The 20,165-nt window shown below is 36.6% G+C and overlaps 1 protein-coding gene across 6 annotated transcripts in view; it reads left to right on the plus strand.

Annotated features, from left to right (window-relative positions):
* The window catches only part of PPFIBP2 (PPFIA binding protein 2), an 88,352-nt gene that overhangs the window by 51,638 nt on the left and 16,549 nt on the right, over positions 1–20,165 (plus strand). For 4 of the 6 annotated variants that reach the window (XM_081324070.1, XM_081324075.1, XM_081324072.1 and 1 more), the window contains 8 exons: positions 858–966; positions 2,417–2,449; positions 6,621–6,682; positions 11,504–11,579; positions 16,411–16,514; positions 16,606–16,670; positions 17,019–17,087; positions 18,287–18,347. In XM_081324070.1, the coding sequence (XP_081180196.1) occupies positions 858–966; positions 2,417–2,449; positions 6,621–6,682; positions 11,504–11,579; positions 16,411–16,514; positions 16,606–16,670; positions 17,019–17,087; positions 18,287–18,347 (579 nt within the window). The remainder of the gene's footprint in view (positions 1–857; positions 967–2,416; positions 2,450–6,620; positions 6,683–11,503; positions 11,580–16,410; positions 16,515–16,605; positions 16,671–17,018; positions 17,088–18,286; positions 18,348–20,165) is intronic. The other 2 variants (XM_081324071.1, XM_081324074.1) reach the window with 1 other exon arrangement.

Below are 20,165 nucleotides of genomic sequence, written 5' to 3' on the forward strand. Positions count from 1 at the left end.
TGATCAGTGGGACTACAATATCCATTATTATTGCTGCTTTATTATTATTTGGAGTACTGTTAGTAGTATTTATTAAATTATGTTCATATAATAAGTGCTTGAGAGTCAGTGAACAATCTGAAACTTCATTAGGGGTCAATGACCATATCTTAATAGACAGTTGTTCTGAAACTTGAACACCAAAGCTTTTCCTCTCTTGAAACTCCTATAATCAAATATTTCCTACCTTTTAATTAAAGCAATAGCTCATGCTGTGTAAAACCAGGATATGTGTAGGATCATATATGGATCCATTATCCGGTCTTCTAATCCCCTACAAAATAAAAGCAGGGGGGTGGGGGCTTGTTTTAGTTTACTGATATTGTTAAAAGAAATAAATCACAGTGATTCTTTGTGTATTACTTTATTGGCAAAGTGTTAAGATAGAAATAAAATTATTATGAATTTGGAGTACTTAGTAGTATTTATTAAATTATGTTCATATAATAAGTGCTTGAGGGTCAGTGAACAATCTGAAACTTCATTAGGGGTCAATGACCATATCTTAATAGACAGTTGTTCTGAAACTTGAACACCAAAGCTTTTCCTCTCTTGAAACTCCTATAACCAAATATTTCCTACCTTTTAATTAATGCAATAGCTCATGCTGTGTAAAACCAGGATATGTGTAGGATCATACAGTATATGTATCCATTATCCTGTCTTCTAATCCCCTACAAAATAAAAGCAGGGGGGAGGGGGCTTGTTTTAGTTTACTGATATTGTTAAAAGAAATAAATCACAGTGATTCTTTGTGTATTACTTTATTGGCAAAGTGTTAAGATAGAAATAAAATTATTATGAATCTGTTCCTCTAGGCTGAAATAGCACAACTTCAAGAACAGTTAGCTCTAAAAGACTCAGAAATTGAACGATTACAGAGTCAAATCTCGAGGACATCAGCCAATAATGAAATTGCAGAGAGAGGTAATGGTTTTTGCTTTATTTCTGTTATTTCCAGATGTTTTAAAAAATCATATGTAGACTGTTATTATTTAAAATGAAGTGTCCAATAGATAGCCAGGGACACGGTGGCTCGGTGGGTTAGGACGCTGAGCTTGTCGATCAGAAGGTCGGCAGTTTGGCGGGTCGAATCCCGAGTGCCGCGTAACAGAGTGAGCGCCTGTTACTCGTCCCAGCTTCTGCCAACCTAGCAGTTCGAAAGCAAGTAAAAATGCAAGTAGAAAAATAGGGACCACTACGGTGGGAAGGTAACAGCGTTCCGTGCGCCTTTGGCATCTAGTCATGCCGGCCACATGACCACGGAGACGTCCTCGGATGAGCACTGGCTCTTTGGCTTTGAAACAGAGATGAGCACCGGCCCCTAGAGTTGGAAACAACTAGCACACATGTGCAGGGGAACCTTTACCTTTACCTTAATAGATAGCCATAGTGCCAAAGAGAATAAAAAGGGATTTTCTCAGTTATCCATGCAGCATTTATGCATTTATTAAGTTACAGCAGTTGCATTCCCATATCAAGCTTCATTATCTAAGTAATGTGTCATAGTTTTAATTGGCTTGCAGCAATTCAGGTGGAATTCCAACTATAATCTTGTTGTATACTAGGCAAGAGTATACTCCTGCTAAGAGTTTGTTGGAGCTAGACTTGCTAAGTGGATTATTTTTCATTAACTACACTATTATTCTAGATTATACAAAATAATGGGCAATATTAAATGTTGTCCCTACTCTCTCTTATTTACCAATATCTTTATACATCACTCACACAAGGAAAATATATGTTTACTGGTTGTGTTTCAGTAAAAATTGTAGAAAGCTCATTTGGATTCCTGTATTGAGTCAGGGGTTGCAGCTGATGATGTACATGGCTGTTTCCAACTTGATGGTTTCATAATGTTATATAGTAATTATTCAGCCTTTTATCCTTCCAGATCAAATGTGGATAATAATAATCTTGTTCTCCTATTTATGGGCAGTAAAATTGAATTAGTGGTAGTTTACCGTAGACAAATGACAATTTTAAGATTTTTTTTTCAAAGTTGTCTTGAGACACACTAGGAATTGCATTGCTTGTTAAATGGATAGGGGTTCTATTTATTCATAATGTTGTTGCATGCTTTGCATTAAAGACGTTTGCTAGATATGACTATTGGCTAAAAATTGCTGGAAAAGTTAGCAAATACACTTGTTTTTGAAGACCACTGAATTGTCTGTGGATTCCAAAAGAGGGCCTGTGCATTTTAAGTGACTTAGCTCCTTACAAATGTTCTTATGTCCCTTTGAAAATGGGGAAGAGATTAGAAATGTCAAGCATATCTTTTATTTTGGGGTGCATATTTCAGTGGAAATGAATATAGTTATCTCCTCTGTTTTTTCCTGCATTCTTGATTGACTTTCTCCATTTCCTGTTGTAGAGGAAGTGTATAAGAGAAGGCTAAAAGAAAAACGTAAGCCATGAGACTTCCCTTTCTTGCCTTTCAAACACAAATTGCAGATAAAATGCATTTCTGCAGCAGTGAACATTAATTTATATTTTGCTGCTAAATTGTAATTTTAATATATGTGAATAACTCATTATTGAAAGCAACCAGGCAGCTATCTGAATGATCTAAACACAGGTAGTTTTCAAGTTACGATGATAATCGGAATTGGAATTTATGTCACTAAGTGATATGGTTGTAAATTACAGTGTAACATGTCCACATCGTTTAGCAGCAGCAATCCTGGTAGTTCCCATCGTTGTCACTAACCAAACCCCACCAGTCATTAAGTGAGGACCCACCCTGATCCACTTCCCGGTTTGGTCCTCCCAGCCCCAATAAGGAGTAACTGCCTCATCTCTGCCTTCCTTTCAATTCCCCTCACTCACCCAGCTCCCTCTCATCTCTGCCTTTTAGTCACCCTGCACACTGGCACTTCATGGCAGTGGTGCTATGGCTGAATAGAGGCTCAGGGCCTTCACTTTCAGTCAGCCGCCACCATTCACAGGTCGCTAGTTCAACCCTAATGCCACTGCTGAGGAGCACTTCCTCAAACTCCATGCCATGGCCAACCAGTCCAGAGCTACAGCACAAAGCCCCAGCCACCCCTCCACTCTGCACTCCACAGACTCACAGCTGAATTTTGTCATCTTCATCCCTCTGCTAATGAGACGTGCCCACCTCAGCAAGGCAGCTGCTGGCCATGCCAGGCCTTCTTCCTGAGGCTACTCGGGCTGTTCTCCAAATAGCCTGCACCATTCTCGCAATCCTTTGGAAAGCTTCCAAGCCCTTCTGTAGCTTTGTGAGAATAGTGTGAGGACAACAGTGCAAGTGGCCAGCTGAAACTACTGAAGGCCCCAGGCCTCTACTTTAGCCCCAACACTGCCACCACCACCAAGGAGTCCCTGCAAGGTGGACAAAAGGGCAGCAACATTGGAGAGATGGGAGAATTTGTAATGCTCCTCTGGTCATAACTGGGGATGGACTGCCAAGTCCTGGGTGACTCTGGGCCAGTTATTCTCTCTCAGCTCAGCTCTACATGGTTGTTGTTGAGGGGAAAATAGGAGCAGAAAAAAGGACTATGTACGTTTGCTACCTTGAGTTACTAATAATAGAATAAAGGTGGGATAAAATGTAAATAAATCATAAATGTTGATGACATTACTGTGGGATGCTGTAAAGGCCATAACTTCAGGGACTTATAACAGTTGTTGAAAAAAGGATTGTTAAATGAGGACTACTTATACCGTAAGGTTTGTGTTGCAGATAACATTTTTGTTGTTTGTATCTGACAAAAATAAATCTCAGTTTGAAATTAGATAATAATGTAACACTTTTAAATAGGTTCTGTCAAAGTCAGTGAATTCTAATACAAGCTCTTTATGGCTACATTTTGAGTAACTAGAATGCTATAGCTTAATTACATGTTGTTGATTTTGGTGGGTTTATTTTTAATAAAATCTAGATCTAACCCATAAATGCAAAAGATCTTTTTTTAAGTGCTTTTCTACAGAGGGTCGCAATACTCAAACAATTTTGATAGATTTTTAAGCAGCAGTTTAATGGATGGTAAACAGCCAAGTTGTAGGGTAGACTGGATAGTTGGGGAAAAAAATCTTGAAATGAAAATCGCTACTAGTTGCAGAGAAATGACAGGATTGTATCAACCTCCGTTTAAGAACTTATTTCCTTTTTACTTTCAGTACCCATCCAGCATTTATAGTTTTGTAAAAAAAAAAAGTACAAATTGACCTTTTAAAATATTTGTCTAATAAAGTACTTTTAGGAGAAGAGTTCTTAAATATTAAAAGACCTTGCTGTGACTCTTTTAGAAGGTTAATGTTTGTTTGTTTATAACTCATTTTTATTAACTTTACAAATAACTCAAGGCAGTGAACATATCTAACTTATCTTCCTCCTGCTCTTTTCCCCAGAACGACAAACCTGTGAGGTGATTTGGACTGAGAGAGAGTCACTGGCCTAAAGTCACCCAGTTGGCTTTCATGGCTAAGGTGCCACTAGAACTCACAGTCTCCCAATTTGTAGCCTGGTGCCTTAACCACTAGACTAAATTGGCTCTCAAAAATCTCTAAATACAAGATGAACATTTTTTTTCTGTCTGGTTACTGCACATTGCATGCAATTTTGTATGGCCTTGTCTTTTTTTCACCATCTATGCCAACTTTAGTTTTTAAGAATAAAATAAAATAAAATAAAATAAAACATATAATTATTAATTCTGCTACTCCCTCAATATACTTTACAAAACTTTATAAATCATTAGAATTAATAATTCAAATTTTCTGCATGAAATTATCTCTAAACAATATTTCCTCCATGCCATACTAATATCCATAACTAGGGCTCATTCTTTCTTTGAACTTTCCTTGTGTGTCACATTGCCATCTTTGCCGATTATTTCTTTGAAGCTTAAATAAATTGAATCATTTTGCATTGCTGTACAAAAAACTCTCAAACTTGGGAAATGTCCATTTAAAATTCCTCAGAATTGTTTGGGCAGATATTATAATCAAATCCATTTTTACATCATCAGCTATATCTTTTCCCTAAAATGCTAACAATTTTATGTCTACAATGAAGAATCTTCCATCCAGTTAGCAGCATTTACAATATTTGAGCCATTTATCCATGTTTCATCTTTGAAGGGTGACTGGACTGTTCTATTACAGTAAATCACCTTAGATTAAATCCAACATAAAATTAAGATTTTACATATAGGCTAAAACAGGGCAACCAAACTGGCTGCAAGAAAACCAGGCAGCCCCTAGTTGTTAGCAAAGAAACAGAGTTTTTCATTTTTCTTAGCTGCCATCTAGTGATTACATGCATACTTGCAATCCAATCTGGAAGAAGACCATGAAGGTAGCCCACATTAAAAGAAACAGACAGACAAAAATCTTATAGTTTAATAAGACTAGTGAAAAGTTGTTATAGTATGTGGTAAATATCTTTTGCATAACAAGACTTTTCCTAAAATTCTCTTAAGCAAATTTAAGAGAAAAAGATACAGTGGAACAGTTGCTACCATTTTTCTCTTGAATGAAATTACTAGATTTTTTTTTCCTGAGGAATTTTATATCATTTAGTAAAGCAGAAAGAGGCAGTTATTCTTAGAAATCGGAAAGAAAAACAAAATCCGAACTTTATAAACATCTTTGTCTTTTCAAGTCACGTTTTAAGCAGTTGGATTTTTTTTTTAAAAAAAATTGTTAATCACTCTCAATTACTTTGGTTTGAACTGTCCATTTTCTCATATTTAAAATATTGACACAATGTATTGCTTTTTAATAAGCAACTAGTTTCTGTAGTCCATAGAAATCTGTCTTTTTACAGACACAGATACGGTTATGTGTATACTTAAACATACTAGTTGTACAACTCTAGGCTAATTGTTTTCCTCTTGTGTTTTTATTTTGTGCTGTATTTTCATTAACTTGAATGTTGTATAAAAATCAGTGACAGAAAATTTTTCCACATTCTCCTCCCTTGTGTAGCTGTCTCAACTTCTCTCTTCCACCAAAGGAAAGCTATTGTAGGGTGGAATTGTGAAAAAAAAGCTGAGGCCAAAACGTCACTAATTGTGCGAGAAGGGTGAGGAAGAGGAACAACAATTGAAACCTCCTAGGAGACATGTAAAGGGGGTGGTAGGCTGGTGGTTAAGACGCTGTGCTTGTTGACTAGAAGGTTAGCTAGCTAGCTCCCAGTCTTGCCCCAGCTCCTGCCCACTTAGCAGTTCGAAAATATGCAAAGGCAAGTAGGTAAATAGGTACCACTTTTTGGTTGGAAGGTAACAGTGTACCACGTGCCTTGGTGGATAGTCACATTGGCCACAGGACCATGGAGGCAACTTTGCTTCACTGGCTCCCTCAGCTGGAAACAGACATGAGCAGGACCCCTTAGAGTCAGACACAATTAGACAGGGAAAACCTTTACCTTTTTTTTTAAGGAGACATACACATCTGATAAAACCTGGGAACTAATACTCAGCAACTATTTGTCATCTGTATGTCATTTAAATGGGAAGAGGGGCAATGAAGCTATTACGGTTCACTAAATCACTCATTTTGTATTCCATTTGGGGTAATTCACACTATACAAATATTGTTTCCGTTTTTAGAGCAAGAAGTCCAGTGTTTAAAAGTAGGAATGGAATCACTCTTGGCTGCAAATCAGGAAAAGGTAAGAAAGCAGTTATGAGTTAGTCCTGGGGGTTGGGGTTGGTTTGGTTTGTTGGAAGGCAATGTTAATAGACAATCAGTTTAGCATCCAGCTGCACCTGCCTTATGCCTTTAGTTACAGAGCTGAACTAAACTCTGCTCTAATTTTTCCTATCTGATCTGAAGAACAAGCCCAGCCTTTCCCTCTTAAGGAGATTTAAAAAAACAAAAAAATGTTATTAATTGTTTTGAATAGCATAATAAAAGATAATACAAACCAGAAGATTAAAAAAAGATAAAATAATGTAAGGAAAAGGAAGACAAATGTATGAAAAGAACTCCCTCCCCCAAAAAGTGATTTTCCACTCTCATCATGACAAATGTAAACAATTTCATAATCTCTTCACCTCCTCTTAGCTAACAAATATAAGACTCTTCATCCTATAACCTATCTTTTAGCCATAGGGAAGTCATATAGTGGCATTGTTCTTCAATCCAGTTACCAGCAAAAGATCCAAACAAAAATCTAAAATTGTAACGTTAACTAATGTATATATGGAGCTAAACATTCTACATCTCAGCTGTAATGTCAAGGTTGTGGCTGATGATCCCACGAAGTAAGCACACCTGAAACATTCCAATTCCCTAATGCAAAACTTTATTGGGCAAAGCATACTGGCACTAATGAATGGAAAACCAGCTCTGGCAATATGGCACCAGAAGGATAATTTAAAAAGTAAAACTTTCCCTTTCCTCTCTGACAGTCCAGGTCACATTGTCCAATTAATCTTCAGGCAGTTGTTATGAGAAGAAATTCTCTCCTCGCCATAACATATCTCCAGCGACCTTGCTTCCCATACGGATAGAAACCACTGTGCATTCCATATGCTCCTGTTCCCCCTCGTAACTGTTGGCAAGCTAGAAGTGGCATGGCTGTCCCAGTGAAAGTAGTCTTCGTAGCTTGGCATATAACTTAATCATTTATAACATTTAAAAGCCATACAATGGTTCCAGTATCCTAATGTCATCTAAATAAAAGAAAGCCCACATTTGACAAAAACCATTCCTCCCTTACAAAAAACAAACTCCAATAAACCACATTCCAAAAAGCACCTTATCCCTATAGCGTACATTCCACAACTCTAAGGTATAAGCACATTCATATTTCATATATATATAAATCAAGGGACGTGGTGGCTCAGTGGGTTAGGACACTGAGCTTGTCGATCAGAAGGTCGGCAGTTTGGCGGGTTGAATCCCGAGTGCCGCAAAACAGAGTGAGCGCCTGTTACTCGTCCCAGCTTCTGCCAAACTAGCAGTTCGAAAGCATGTAAAAATGCAAGTAGAAAAATAGGGACCACTACGGTGGGAAGGTAACAGCGTTCCGTGCACCTTTGGCGTCTAGTCGTGCCGGCCACATGACCACGGAGACGTCCTCGGACAAGCGCTGGCTCTTCGGCTTTGAAACGGAGATGAGCACTGGCCCCTAGAGTTGGAAACGACTAGCACGCATGTGCGGGGGAACCTTTACCTTTACCTTTTTGTATATAAAATAATCCTAGTATCATAATATAAACAAAAGAATAACATTTAGCATAACAAAGAGAAATATTTTCTCCTTTAAAAAGACCAAGTCCTCACTTTAATTTTTCAAAAAGCAGTTAAATACAAAGCCAGTTTAACTTCTATAAATTTAAGATTTCATAAAGTAGGTATAAAGAAAAGAACCTTTACATCATTTTAAATGTGAGCAAATCAAGTACCATATTTTGCCAATTAAAATATCAGTAAATTCAGAAAGAGCCACCCAAAATAACATATCCCATTTTATTCTTAGTCGAATAAACCAACTTTTTTCTTCTATAGGGGCAGTCTTTTTCTGTAATCCATTCAAATGGTTGTTGATCCTGGTTACAAATTACTTTAGCATTTTAAACAGTCTCTTTTGTAAATCCAGCAAAAGGAAATTATTGCAATTGTCCTTTGGGATTATCATTTTTATTTTCTTTGTAATTTGTAGAGCCTAATCGAGTCTTCTCTTTCTATCTGGTGACAAATACTTATTCAGAACCTTGTTATAGTTTTGTCAAATAAATTTTGCTACATAACTTGTTCCGTAACATTTTCATCTGGGAACTAAGTGTTCTCAAAAAGATCCAACAAAGCTAACATAAATTCATGATGCAAAACTCCCTGCGGTTCCATAAATTCATGATGCAAAACTCCCTGCTTGTCTTTTATGCCTCCAGTCTCAAAACCCAAAATTTATTTCCCACAGGCATACATTTATTTATTTAAAAAATAATCTCAAGAGGCTTAATGTTCAAAGCCCAAAACTCCAGAATTTTCTGACCCCTTAAAATTTTCTGTAGCCAAAACTTTGTCTTGCTCTCAGCTGTTTAAGTTCTTAAAGATTATAAAAGTAAATCTTTATATTCTTATATTGAAGACTGAAAGCTCTCACCCAGTACTTCTAGCCTTGCCCCTCTGCAGGTGTCTTTAATTGGTTTAAAGTAAGTAAAAGGCAATTTCTGAAAAAAGGTAGCAAGGAAGGTGCACAAACTGTGTGTCGTTCGAAAGACTTTGTTTGCAGCTGGGAAAAATATGGTGAATTCCCATCTCCCAATTTCATTGTCACCCCCACCGCCAGAGATAACTGTCTTGCAGTCTCTTTGTGAGGAAGAGGAGCAACCATAGGGAGAAACAGCTTGAGCAATTTCTCGTCTCTTTGATCCAGAAGTTCATATGAGACAATCTGTACCAGCTCCTTTGTAAATTGCTGCAAATGTTGGATCCACTTGTCCATTGAGCTGTATTCATTCTGCCATATTCCTCCAGGAATCTCTTTAAGAGAGTGATTTTAAAAGGGGAAAAAAACCCTCCTTGCTAAGGAATATCCTGTCCTTGCCATTCTGCATTTCTCCACCCCGTTTAAACTGAAAGATGTTGAGTATCAAAAGTTTAAATCAAGATTCAGTGGGTGATCATGTAGCTATGAATTTTTGTGTTAAAAAAACTTTCTCCCAAATCCAGCTAGCCTTATTTGTTTGAGTTCCAGGTATAGACAGTCACTTTCTTACTCCTCTGAGAAATATGCACAAACTCCTTCAGTAGCTCACAAGCAACTGCAGCTACACATTCACTCATCTCTCTTGTTCTCTCACTGCTAAGGTAAAGGTAAAGGTTCCCCCGCACATACGTGCTAGTCGTTTCCTACTCTAGGGGCTCATCTCCGTTTCAAAGCCAAAGAGCCAGCGCTTGTCCGAGGACGTCTCCGTGGTCATGTGGCCGGCATGACTAGACGCCAAAGGTGCACGGAACGCTGTTACCTTCCCACCGTAGTGGTCCCTATTTTTCTACTTGCATTTTTACGTGCTTTCAAACTGCTAGGTTGGCAGAAGCTGGGACGAGTAACAGGCACTCACTCTGTTTCGCAGCACTCGGGATTCAACCCGCCAAACTGCCGACCTTCTGATTGACAAGTTCAGCGTCCTAACCCACTGAGCCACCACATCCCTTATTCTCTCACTGCTAGTTCTGGCCCAATCCAACTCAAGAAAAGGGAAGTTTTCCTGAGGATAAAGAGCATGCCACTTGCATTGTCTCTTTTAAAAGGTTTTATATCTGTGCTGTTGCTCAAAATCTCACTGTGCGCAATTCTAATTGGTTAATGCGTGCTCATTTATTTCTTTGGCCGGCTTCTTCATTCCTCAGATATCTGCTCTGTCTCCCTGTTCCTCTTTGGAAGCTATCTGTGATGCACTCATTTTAAGGTCATGGTTTCTGGCATTGTATAATGTACTGGCCTTTTAGTGCTTTGTTAATTCCTTATGCTGACTCTAGCCTTTCAGAATTTTGTTTTTATTTTTAATTATTACAGTGGTAAAATATCTTAATCTTTTATTATAATTATTGTATTTTTCTTTATATTTTATGGAATATAGATTATATTCAAGCTATAACTGGGGAGGGGAATTGGTTCTTTATAAGGGACCTCCTCTTTGCATGGTAATTTAAATAATTTTATATCAGTATTTCTTAAAATGTGGTTATCCAGAATTGAAGTAGCTAACTACCCTGTCATGATTTTTTCCCCACCCATTTCATTACCTTAGAGAGACCTTAATACGTCTTTTTGTGCCTGGAAATAAAATAAAACCAATAATGTCTAATGAATACTTGGACTGGAGAAAGGATTGATGGCTTACTTCCATGAACAAACTGGCTATCATTCTGGGGATTGTATTAGCGTATCGAAAGTTTAAATCAACTGTGTGGTTTAGCTAAATTAGACTAGCATGTCTTTGAGAAATGGGGAGGGATAGGGAGGATGATAGATAGTTTTGTATTAATGTACAGGCTGATGAATCTTCCTGAAATAATAATGTGACTTTTAAAGCAAATACTGTGTATATTATTTTGCTAACAGTTGTAGTTAAAAAATGTTGCAAGCGGCCTCACATGCTGTCTCATTACCAAGATGCTATCCCTCTGCAGAAGGAGTGGCAAAGGCACACTAATGCACTTGTGCACTGTTGAATATGATGGTACATTATTTCAGATTTGATTCAGAAGAGGATGTCCAGAAAACACAGGACCACTAACGTAGCACCCATTTGCTATCACAGGAGTTGATACACGGACACTTCCATACCTATCATGGAGTCTTAAAGGCTAATGGGATAACCTACCTACAGGGTTACCTACAAACCATCCCACAGAAATAACTTCAGGATTTGGAAGACTAGAAAAAGTCTCATGTATCTAATGTTCCACTCAGAACTTTCTGTGTGATTATTTCGATACTCTTATAAATTCAGTGTTGTTGTCTTTTCCTTTATAGGACCGTCGCATAGAAGAGTTAACTGTTTTGCTAAGCCAGTACCGAAGGGTGAAAGAAATAATGCTGGCGGTCCAAGGTATAATTAATTACTGATGTATTGATTGGAAGATCCTCAAAATGGTCTCATCTAATTTAATAACTAAAATTTATCTAATGCTAAAAAAATGGCCAACTGCCTTCATTACCATCTCTTCTTTGAAGCTCTGTGGATATTTTGTGTGGAACACAGTATAGTAACCTCTATGTTTATTATGTAATCACATGCTTTTCATCAGTAGATTGCATTGTCAATATGGGAAAGGTAAAAGAAGATTAAACTTTTTTTTTGCTGTACCATTTGTGTTTTTAGCAGGTGAACATAGTTTAATATTGATTAGAGCTATAATCCACAAGCTACTATATAGAAATACAGTTGTGGGAAAACCAACCTATTTCCATTTCCTTTAAAATTGAATGAACTGATAAATGCTTGTGCGGTTGTTTCAGAGGGAACATTTTAAAATAATATGATTATGCAGCTGTTTACTACAGTGTACTATAAAAAGGTAAAAGAAAGAAAAATGGCTTGCTGCTGATATGTTGAAAATAACTAAAGAAAGGCTGTATTCAGAAGGCAACAGAGGCAGAAACGTTTGCCCAGCTACAGGCTGAATTAAATAAGAAGAGACATCTTACATCTAAGGAATTACATCTAAACAGACACGACAAAGTGGGTGCGGATAATATTTGGAGGGAAGTACAGGAGATTTATTTAAGAAAATTAGGATAACATGTTATGTAAATATAGAACACAAAGATCTGAAGAAAGAATATTAAAAAGGTGAAAATATTTGGAGGAACTTTGTTAAAAAGATTGTAAAATCGATGATGGGTAGAAAGGTTTGATCACTGAATTAGAGCTAGATATGAAGTTAAAATGGGTCCTAGAAAATACAGCTAACAATCAAGCTGCTTAGATATACTGAACCACAACGTGAAATCAAGAGTATTAGAGAAGGACTGATCCTTGGAAAAATAAAAGGCAATCAAAAATAGGCTAACAGAAGACAACATGACTTATATTATCTCTGGTGATTTAAACTTGAACTTATTAAAACTCAAGAAAGCAGTTATTGACAGACAATGTAGACAATCACTAAGAATCAGAAGGAACTGAACAGCAAAGTACAGATTGAAAGACGAAGAAAAATCTTTGATCAAATCACCCTTTTCATACAAGGAATAGATATGGATAAAAATCACCATATCATTGCCTGCAAATGCCTTTCCATCATTTGCAAGTCAAGAAGAAGTGATAAAATTCTCAATTAATAACTGTAAAACATTCATACCAGTAGAAGTTGTAAAATAATTACATTGGAACACATTTTTAAAACCTTATCTTTAAAAGGGGAAAGAATGCCAGCAAGGTAAGTTGGTGAGTGTAATATAAATGTAATGTGTTTTGTTTTCTGTGTATTTCATATCCTTTTCACGTGCAGGAATTTAGAGAACATTGTAACATAACAAATATTCCGTTTATGCTTTCCAGGAAGCTTCATTGTTTGAGATCTCAATCACCTCAATTTACCTGTATAGATTACAAAAGTCTCCAGATGTCAGAGCTCAAAGTATTGCTTAGTTACTATGATAATAATAATTTTGACAATGGAAGCATTCTTATTGTTTAATAATGATTTTTCCCACAATAACGTAAAACTAATGAGAAAAACAATAAAAGTTGAAAGAATATTAGTTGGTATTTGGTCTCCTGTGTCTACATTCTTCAAACTGTCTTCCTTAAGCATGAAACGTTTATTGGATGGCATGGCAAATTGTATTCAGATAATTCTTGCTTCCATTGTTAAAACTGATTTCATTCTTAAATCTATTTTCTGTGTGTTCACTTATCTTCATGACTAGGCTTTTCTAAATACAGGAACTGACAATTTATGTGGATATCTAGTCAGAATGGAAAGCATATATATAGAACATTTATTCTTCCTTCTTTAAAATAAAAGCTGCATACCCAAATAAAATAGGTTTCAAACCTATTTAGCCATAATAATGTACAACTAATGCATTATAGTTTAAGTAAACCTGTAATTATAGTATTGCAGTTTAAATAAAGCTATAGTGTAATACTTGCTGACATGGTACATAATTTGACATCAGAAATTACTTTAATCATCATATTTCCCATCTTGTAGTCATTATTAGGCTACTACCAAGCCTAATCCTTTAATATTTCTTAAATGATAGGTCTAGCAAAAAAGTTGTGCTAAATTGCTCAGTTTTTCCCCAGAGCAGGCAAAAAATACAGGAAGAATTGCAAGAAGTAACTTCTCTGTGGCCTTGCCTCCATTTATCTAAACATGATATGTAAACTAAATATTATGGGGCAATATTTTATTGTGTATGGTTATATTTTCCAGTTGTGTAATGTATCTTTAAAAAACTTATTTACCACAAAACCTTTAGTGATCCAATCTGCTGTAATTAACTATGTTTGGCTATTATGGGTAAAACTGTAATGGAACAACATAAAAAATAACCTGATTACTGTACCATCCTTCTCTCTCCCTCCCTCCCTCCCCATATTCATACATAGTACTCTATATTTCTTACATAAATGGTATTTATATATTGTAGCTTTGATTTAATGTTACAGAAATTATACTTTCTTTAAATATAATTTGATTAGCACCTCCTTCTACATAGGTAAATCTAACAAATATTATTTGGCATAAAACTCTGAAGATTTTCCCTCTGAAATATGTCATGTGCAATTATCTATATCTTCAACAGAGATTTTTGAATCTATTTGTTTTGGGGAAAACTTTTTTTTAGCCAGAAGCTTCTTATATATTGTTATACCATGGAATAATCTATATTTGTTTTTCTCAAACATTGAAAAATATTAAAATTACCTTGCCTTCCCATGAGTAGTTACTAGAGAACTACTTATCAAGAATAATTGTGCTTTTCAGGCATCCTCAAAATGCATCAGAGTTATAAGTGCAGTATCTATATTTATTTAATTTAATCAGACAAATTTTATTTACGTATAAAATGTATTAGCTGCCCATCTTACCATAGGGCAATTCTGGGACTTACAATTACATCTAAGTTAAAACATAACAAGTTAACAAAAGAACCATTAAAACCAAAGACACATGGAGAGGATGGGGAGAGGTGGGATCTGTTATTACTCAATCAACCACCTCCATGGGGCTGGTTCCCCCACTGAAGCCTCAAGCTGAGTGGCAAAGCCATGTCTTTAGGCCCTTATGAAAAAATAAGAGGGTTGGGGCCAACCTCACAATGGGGAGGGGGGCAAGATGTTCCAGCAGAGAAGGCCCTCTTCCTGGACCCCGCCAGCCAAAATAATCAGACTGATGGGATCCGCAGCATGCCTCCTCTGCCGGCACAAATGGTACGGGCCAATCCCAGTGGGTTGAGAAGATCCCTCAAGTAACCTGGACCCATGCCATGAAGGGCTTTAAAGGTGATTACCAACACCTTGAATTGCACCTGGAAGCAAGACAGGTAGTGTTACAGGGGCCATTCTTGGGGGCCCCAAAACTACCTGCCCTGCTGCACTCTGCACCAGCTGTAGCTCAAATGGTGCTCAATCATCTTGATTAATTAGTATTTGTAATATTTTTTCCACAAGGACCAATGTTAATGAATTACTTCATCAAATTTCTAGATTTAAAATTATTTACAGTAGATGTATTCTCTCATTTTAGGGTTACAGAAGAGAACCTTAATAATCTAGCCATTTGGTGCTGATATGTTAAAAAGCTGTAGAGCTGTCTTTACATGATTGCCAATAAGTAGAAGCCCAGGTGGCTCAGTGGTTAGAATGTAATACTGCAGGCTACTTCTGCTGACTGCCGGCTGCCAGCAGTTCAGCAGTTCGATTCTGACCAGCTCAAGGTTGACTCAGCCTTCCATCCTTCTGAGGTCGGTAAAATGAGGATCCAGATTGTTGGGGGCAATATGCTGACTCTGTAAACCGCTTAGAGAGGGCTGTAAAGCACCATGAAGTGGTATATATGTCTAAGTGCTATTGCTAGTTCAGATCTAATTACTTCAAAACCACAATCTTCCCCATCTAATGATTGTGTTCTTCTATATACAGGGTTCATGTTTCAATTTCATAAGACATTTAAAGCAGAACAGATTCTCAGTTTTGATTGTGTCAACTATAACTTATAATTTTATGTAGTGATTTATACTGAACGGGCCATGGTTCTTGAAATTAATTCTTGCTCATAGCATAATATGATTTTTAGTTATCTAAGGCAAAATATTCAATCAGTTCATAATTTACTAATGATATACTGGAAAATTATAATTTCCCTAGCTTTTTAAGATCCTTTATTTATTTGTACTTTATCCTTTTCTTTCTCTATTTTATATTTGCATTTTTATATACTTTGTATAAAAAATAAATTTCTGGGACTAGTTCCTGCAGTTACCTTGTAAAGATTTTTGGAATTGGTTTGCCATTAAGTTCTTCCTAGGGCTAAGGGAGAGTGACCGGGGCAAGGTCATTCAGCTGTTTTCGTGCCAAAGGTGAAACTAGCACTTATCTGTCTTCTGGTTAGTAGCTAGTGCCTTAATTACTACACCAAACTGATATTCTTAAAATCCTTTAACCATTTTCAATTCTGAAATTACAACTTCGGGAAATCATATCTTTTCCTTTCTAGAAAATGTAGAATTATATAGTTGTTAAAGAGATTATGTAACAATCAGCAACATATATCAGAAATTGTTTATTAAATGAATCCACTTTATTTAATTTTTCTTGCTGAATTCTTTACATATTTGCTTTCAGCCAATTGGTATTTAGACTTTGGTAATATTGTGAGCTTTGGTCCTTTTAACTGACGTTTTAAAAATTTTGCACCTTCAAGGGACCTCAGAAAGAGTTTTGTCTGGTAGTGGGGAAGTTGATTTTGAAGCAACCTTAAGGAAATGGAACCACATACATGCACCACAAATAGAATATAAATCAGAGGTTGGTTTGCTTTTTCTTTCTTTTAGTTATGCACTTAATTTGTCGCTTTTTTCTGTGAAAGTTAATCGACACTGAAATGCTTTCTACATAGATACCTCAGGGGGACTTGGCCCCACCTATGTTACTCCCGGCATCACAGAAAATACTGGAAATCAGGTAAGAGCTAACTTTTTCCTTAGTTTGTTGATGTAACTGAAAGTATCCTATTTCTGCTATACAGTTTATTTTTCACAGTTAATTGTGGGCTACACAGTTACTGTATGTATGTTTGTTTGGGTAATATAGCCTGAGACAGAGTTAAACTAAGTAAAAGATTGCCCCTTAAATTCTATTTAAATTAAATTCAAATTCAAATAACACCATATTTATTTATTTATTTATTTATTTATTTATTTATTTATTTATTTATTTATTTATTTATTTATTATTGGGACTTATATGCCGCCCTATCTCCCGAAGGACTCAGGGCGGCTAACAACAATAAAATATTGTTATCATCAACAGGGGAAGCTCTCCAGTTCCCTCAAATAAACTATCTTTGACAAATGGGGAAACCCTGGAATTTCAAAATAGGTAAGAAAAATAACTGAAATCTTTTTGATCAAATTATCAAAGTCATTGTAAGAGATACCGCTACAATGAGTTAGAAAAACTTGTCTATTCTTGGTCCATCTGTAGGAGTTTATTGTCTAGTTTATCTAAATGAGGTTTTCTATCAATATATCCATTGATGCATACACCTCTCACTGTTACCTTTCAAAGTAGATTATGTTATGAAAAGCACAGAAAAGAGCGTACCACCGAATGAAAGAAGTTAAAATAAGTGGTAAGGGAAGAAAAGGAAACAAATCTTAAGTTGATCTAGTTTAAGCACCACTTCTGAATTTTCTCTTTTGGAGGATATTATTGAATCCATCAACCAAAGCTTTTTTTTTAAAATCCCATTTATATCCCGCCCTTCTCTGAAGACTCAGGGCGGCTTACAATCTAAGAAGCACAAATCAATGTGCTTAGCAATAGCCTTCATTCTATGTATATGCCTGCTTATTAAGGCTTTCGCCCCCCCCAAGCGGCATTATTACAAAGTCAGCTTATTGCCCCCAACAATCTGGGTCCTCATTTTACCTACCTCGGAAGGATGGAAGGCTGAGTCAACCTTGAGCCTGGTGGGATGCGAACCTGCACTAATTGCAGGCAGCTGGTGTTACTTAAGGAGGCATTAGCCCACTGCTCCACCAAGGCTCTTATTATGTCTTCCCCTTCCTCACAGCCTATTTACTTGATCTTTATATATTTATGTGTTTTCTTTATATGATCTATAAAGTGCAATTCATTCTTCCTCCTTTGCCTCCCACATAGTCTAATAATAATTCACTTACTACGTTCACAGTCTGTTTTGTTTTCCTTTGATAAACAAATCAGTCGCCCTGGAGTCTTATGTGTTCTGGCATTTGGATGGCAAGGAAAAGATTCTTGCATTCCCGATGCATCTGTCAAAAACCAGTACACTTCTGCCCTTCATATACAATGTATATTACAAATTATGTCCATGTTAACGTTCTGGAAGCATCTTAACTTGCTCTAGCCTATTTTCATGTAGATGGACACACCCATGTCTTAACAGCTAAGAGTCCTACTGGTGGCATTTATTATTCAAACTTAAGATTGCAGGTTATGTGGAAGGGTTTTGTAAATGTCAAATAATTGTTGCTATCATCAATGTGATTTGGTATATGTAGGATTTCATTAATTGTTGCCATTATATTTTGAAGGATATCTCAGAAAAAAATTTCAAGTAGTCTAGAAGACTTGCAAAGTGAATCTCTGGAAAAGGTTAGCTCCAATATTTCAATTTTTGTCTAATAAATATGCATTGGAAGCACATAAAGCTGGATATAAAACTCAATTCATAGAACTTTCATGTAGCAGAATAATTCTAATTCCACTGTTACCTTGACTGAGATAAAAAACAACAACGTGGCTCTGTACTGTCAAATGCATCAATATTGCTAAATCACCAACATCAGGAAGAAGCTATATATTTGATAAATTCTGAACAACAAATGCAATATAAATCCAAATCTAAAATAATTTGATTGAACATAACTAACTATACTCATTTATTCATCATGAAGGTGATATATCAGTTTAATAGGCTAATCTGTGGGCTTTCCATTGTATTCCTTCAGTATAATTTGTGTTCTTATGCATAGTAAATGAAGAACTAACTTTCCCAATTACTATATAATTCTAAGGTTTATTTTCTCCTTGTTTTCCACATTTACTCTGTTCTTTTGTGGCGTATAATTTGGATGTACATACAAATAATAGATTTTTAGTGAGACCTTGAGATTGATATACTATAATAGTGATACCAGAGATTGTGCAATTGGCAAATAGATCCTAGGCCATGGGTAGGCAACCTCGGCTCTTTTATGACTCATGGACTTCAACTCCCAGAATTCCTGAGCCAGCCGTGCTGGCTCAGGAATTCTGGGAGTTGAAGTCCATGAGTCATAAAAGAGCCGAGGTTGCCTACCCCTGTCCTAGGCAGAAGCAGAAATAGCTGATTGTGGCCAAAAACCTGAAAGGAAGACCTTATACCCTTAGGCCAGAAATGGCAGGTTTGTTAATGCTTATCGGGAATATTACAGATTCTGTTTCATTTGCAGCATCCTAGCTGAACCATATCACGTACTGGAGCCCTGGGATTCCATACTTGTGAGAATTTGTTTTATAAAACTGTTGGCCATCCATTAATGCACTTTTTCTTCAGTGCACACCTTTCTCTGAAGTTGCTCATTTGCAACTTATTTGAAGCTGAATTCGCTATAAACAGATGGTTCTATTCCTATTTTTAGTATATAAAAAATGATGGAACAGAAGATTTGCATCACTTCCATGCACTCTCTATGCTGCCTATATTGCTGAATCCAGTCTGTATAACCTAAAAGCAGTAATGTATTGCCATTCACTTTCACAGGGGAATCAGCAGGTCTTTCGTTCCACATAGATACAATAAAAGCACTGATTAGTACAATTAGTATATCTTGCATTCTGTTCATGGAGGAGTGGGGAGATTGGAGTGGGTGTTATTTTTACTATATTCCAACATGTGCTATGTGTATTGATTTCTGCAGTGGCCAACTTTTGAAGTTTGTTTTCTGTGAGTCAATGATCAGAAAGAATGGAAGGTGACTAGGTTCAGCATACTGTCTGTAGCAACCCCTGCAACAGATTCCATTGACTTGGTAGAAACTAGACTTAGAAGACAGAATAAAAGGGTTGGAAGGGACCTTGAGGTCTTATAGTCCATTCCCCTGCTCAGGCATAAGATCTTATACCAAATGATTGTCCAATCTGTTCTTGAAAGCCTCAAATGAAGGAGCACCCACAGTTTCTGGAGGCAAGCTATTCCATGATTGTCTTCACTGTCAGGAAATTTCTCCTTAGTTCTAGATTGGATCTCTCTTTAATGATCTTCCACCCCTTACTTCTTGCCCTCCCCTCTGGTGCTTTGGAGAATAGGTCAACATCTCTGTGACAGTCCCTCAGATATTGGAAGACAGTTTCTTTGTCACTTCTAGTCCTTCTCTTTGTTAGAGTAGACATACCTAGTTCTTTCAACTGTTCATCGTACAGTTTAGCCTC

Source organism: Vipera berus, assembly GCF_964194415.1.
Source record: "Vipera berus genome assembly, chromosome: 1".
Classification (NCBI taxonomy): Eukaryota; Metazoa; Chordata; class Lepidosauria; order Squamata; family Viperidae; genus Vipera; species Vipera berus.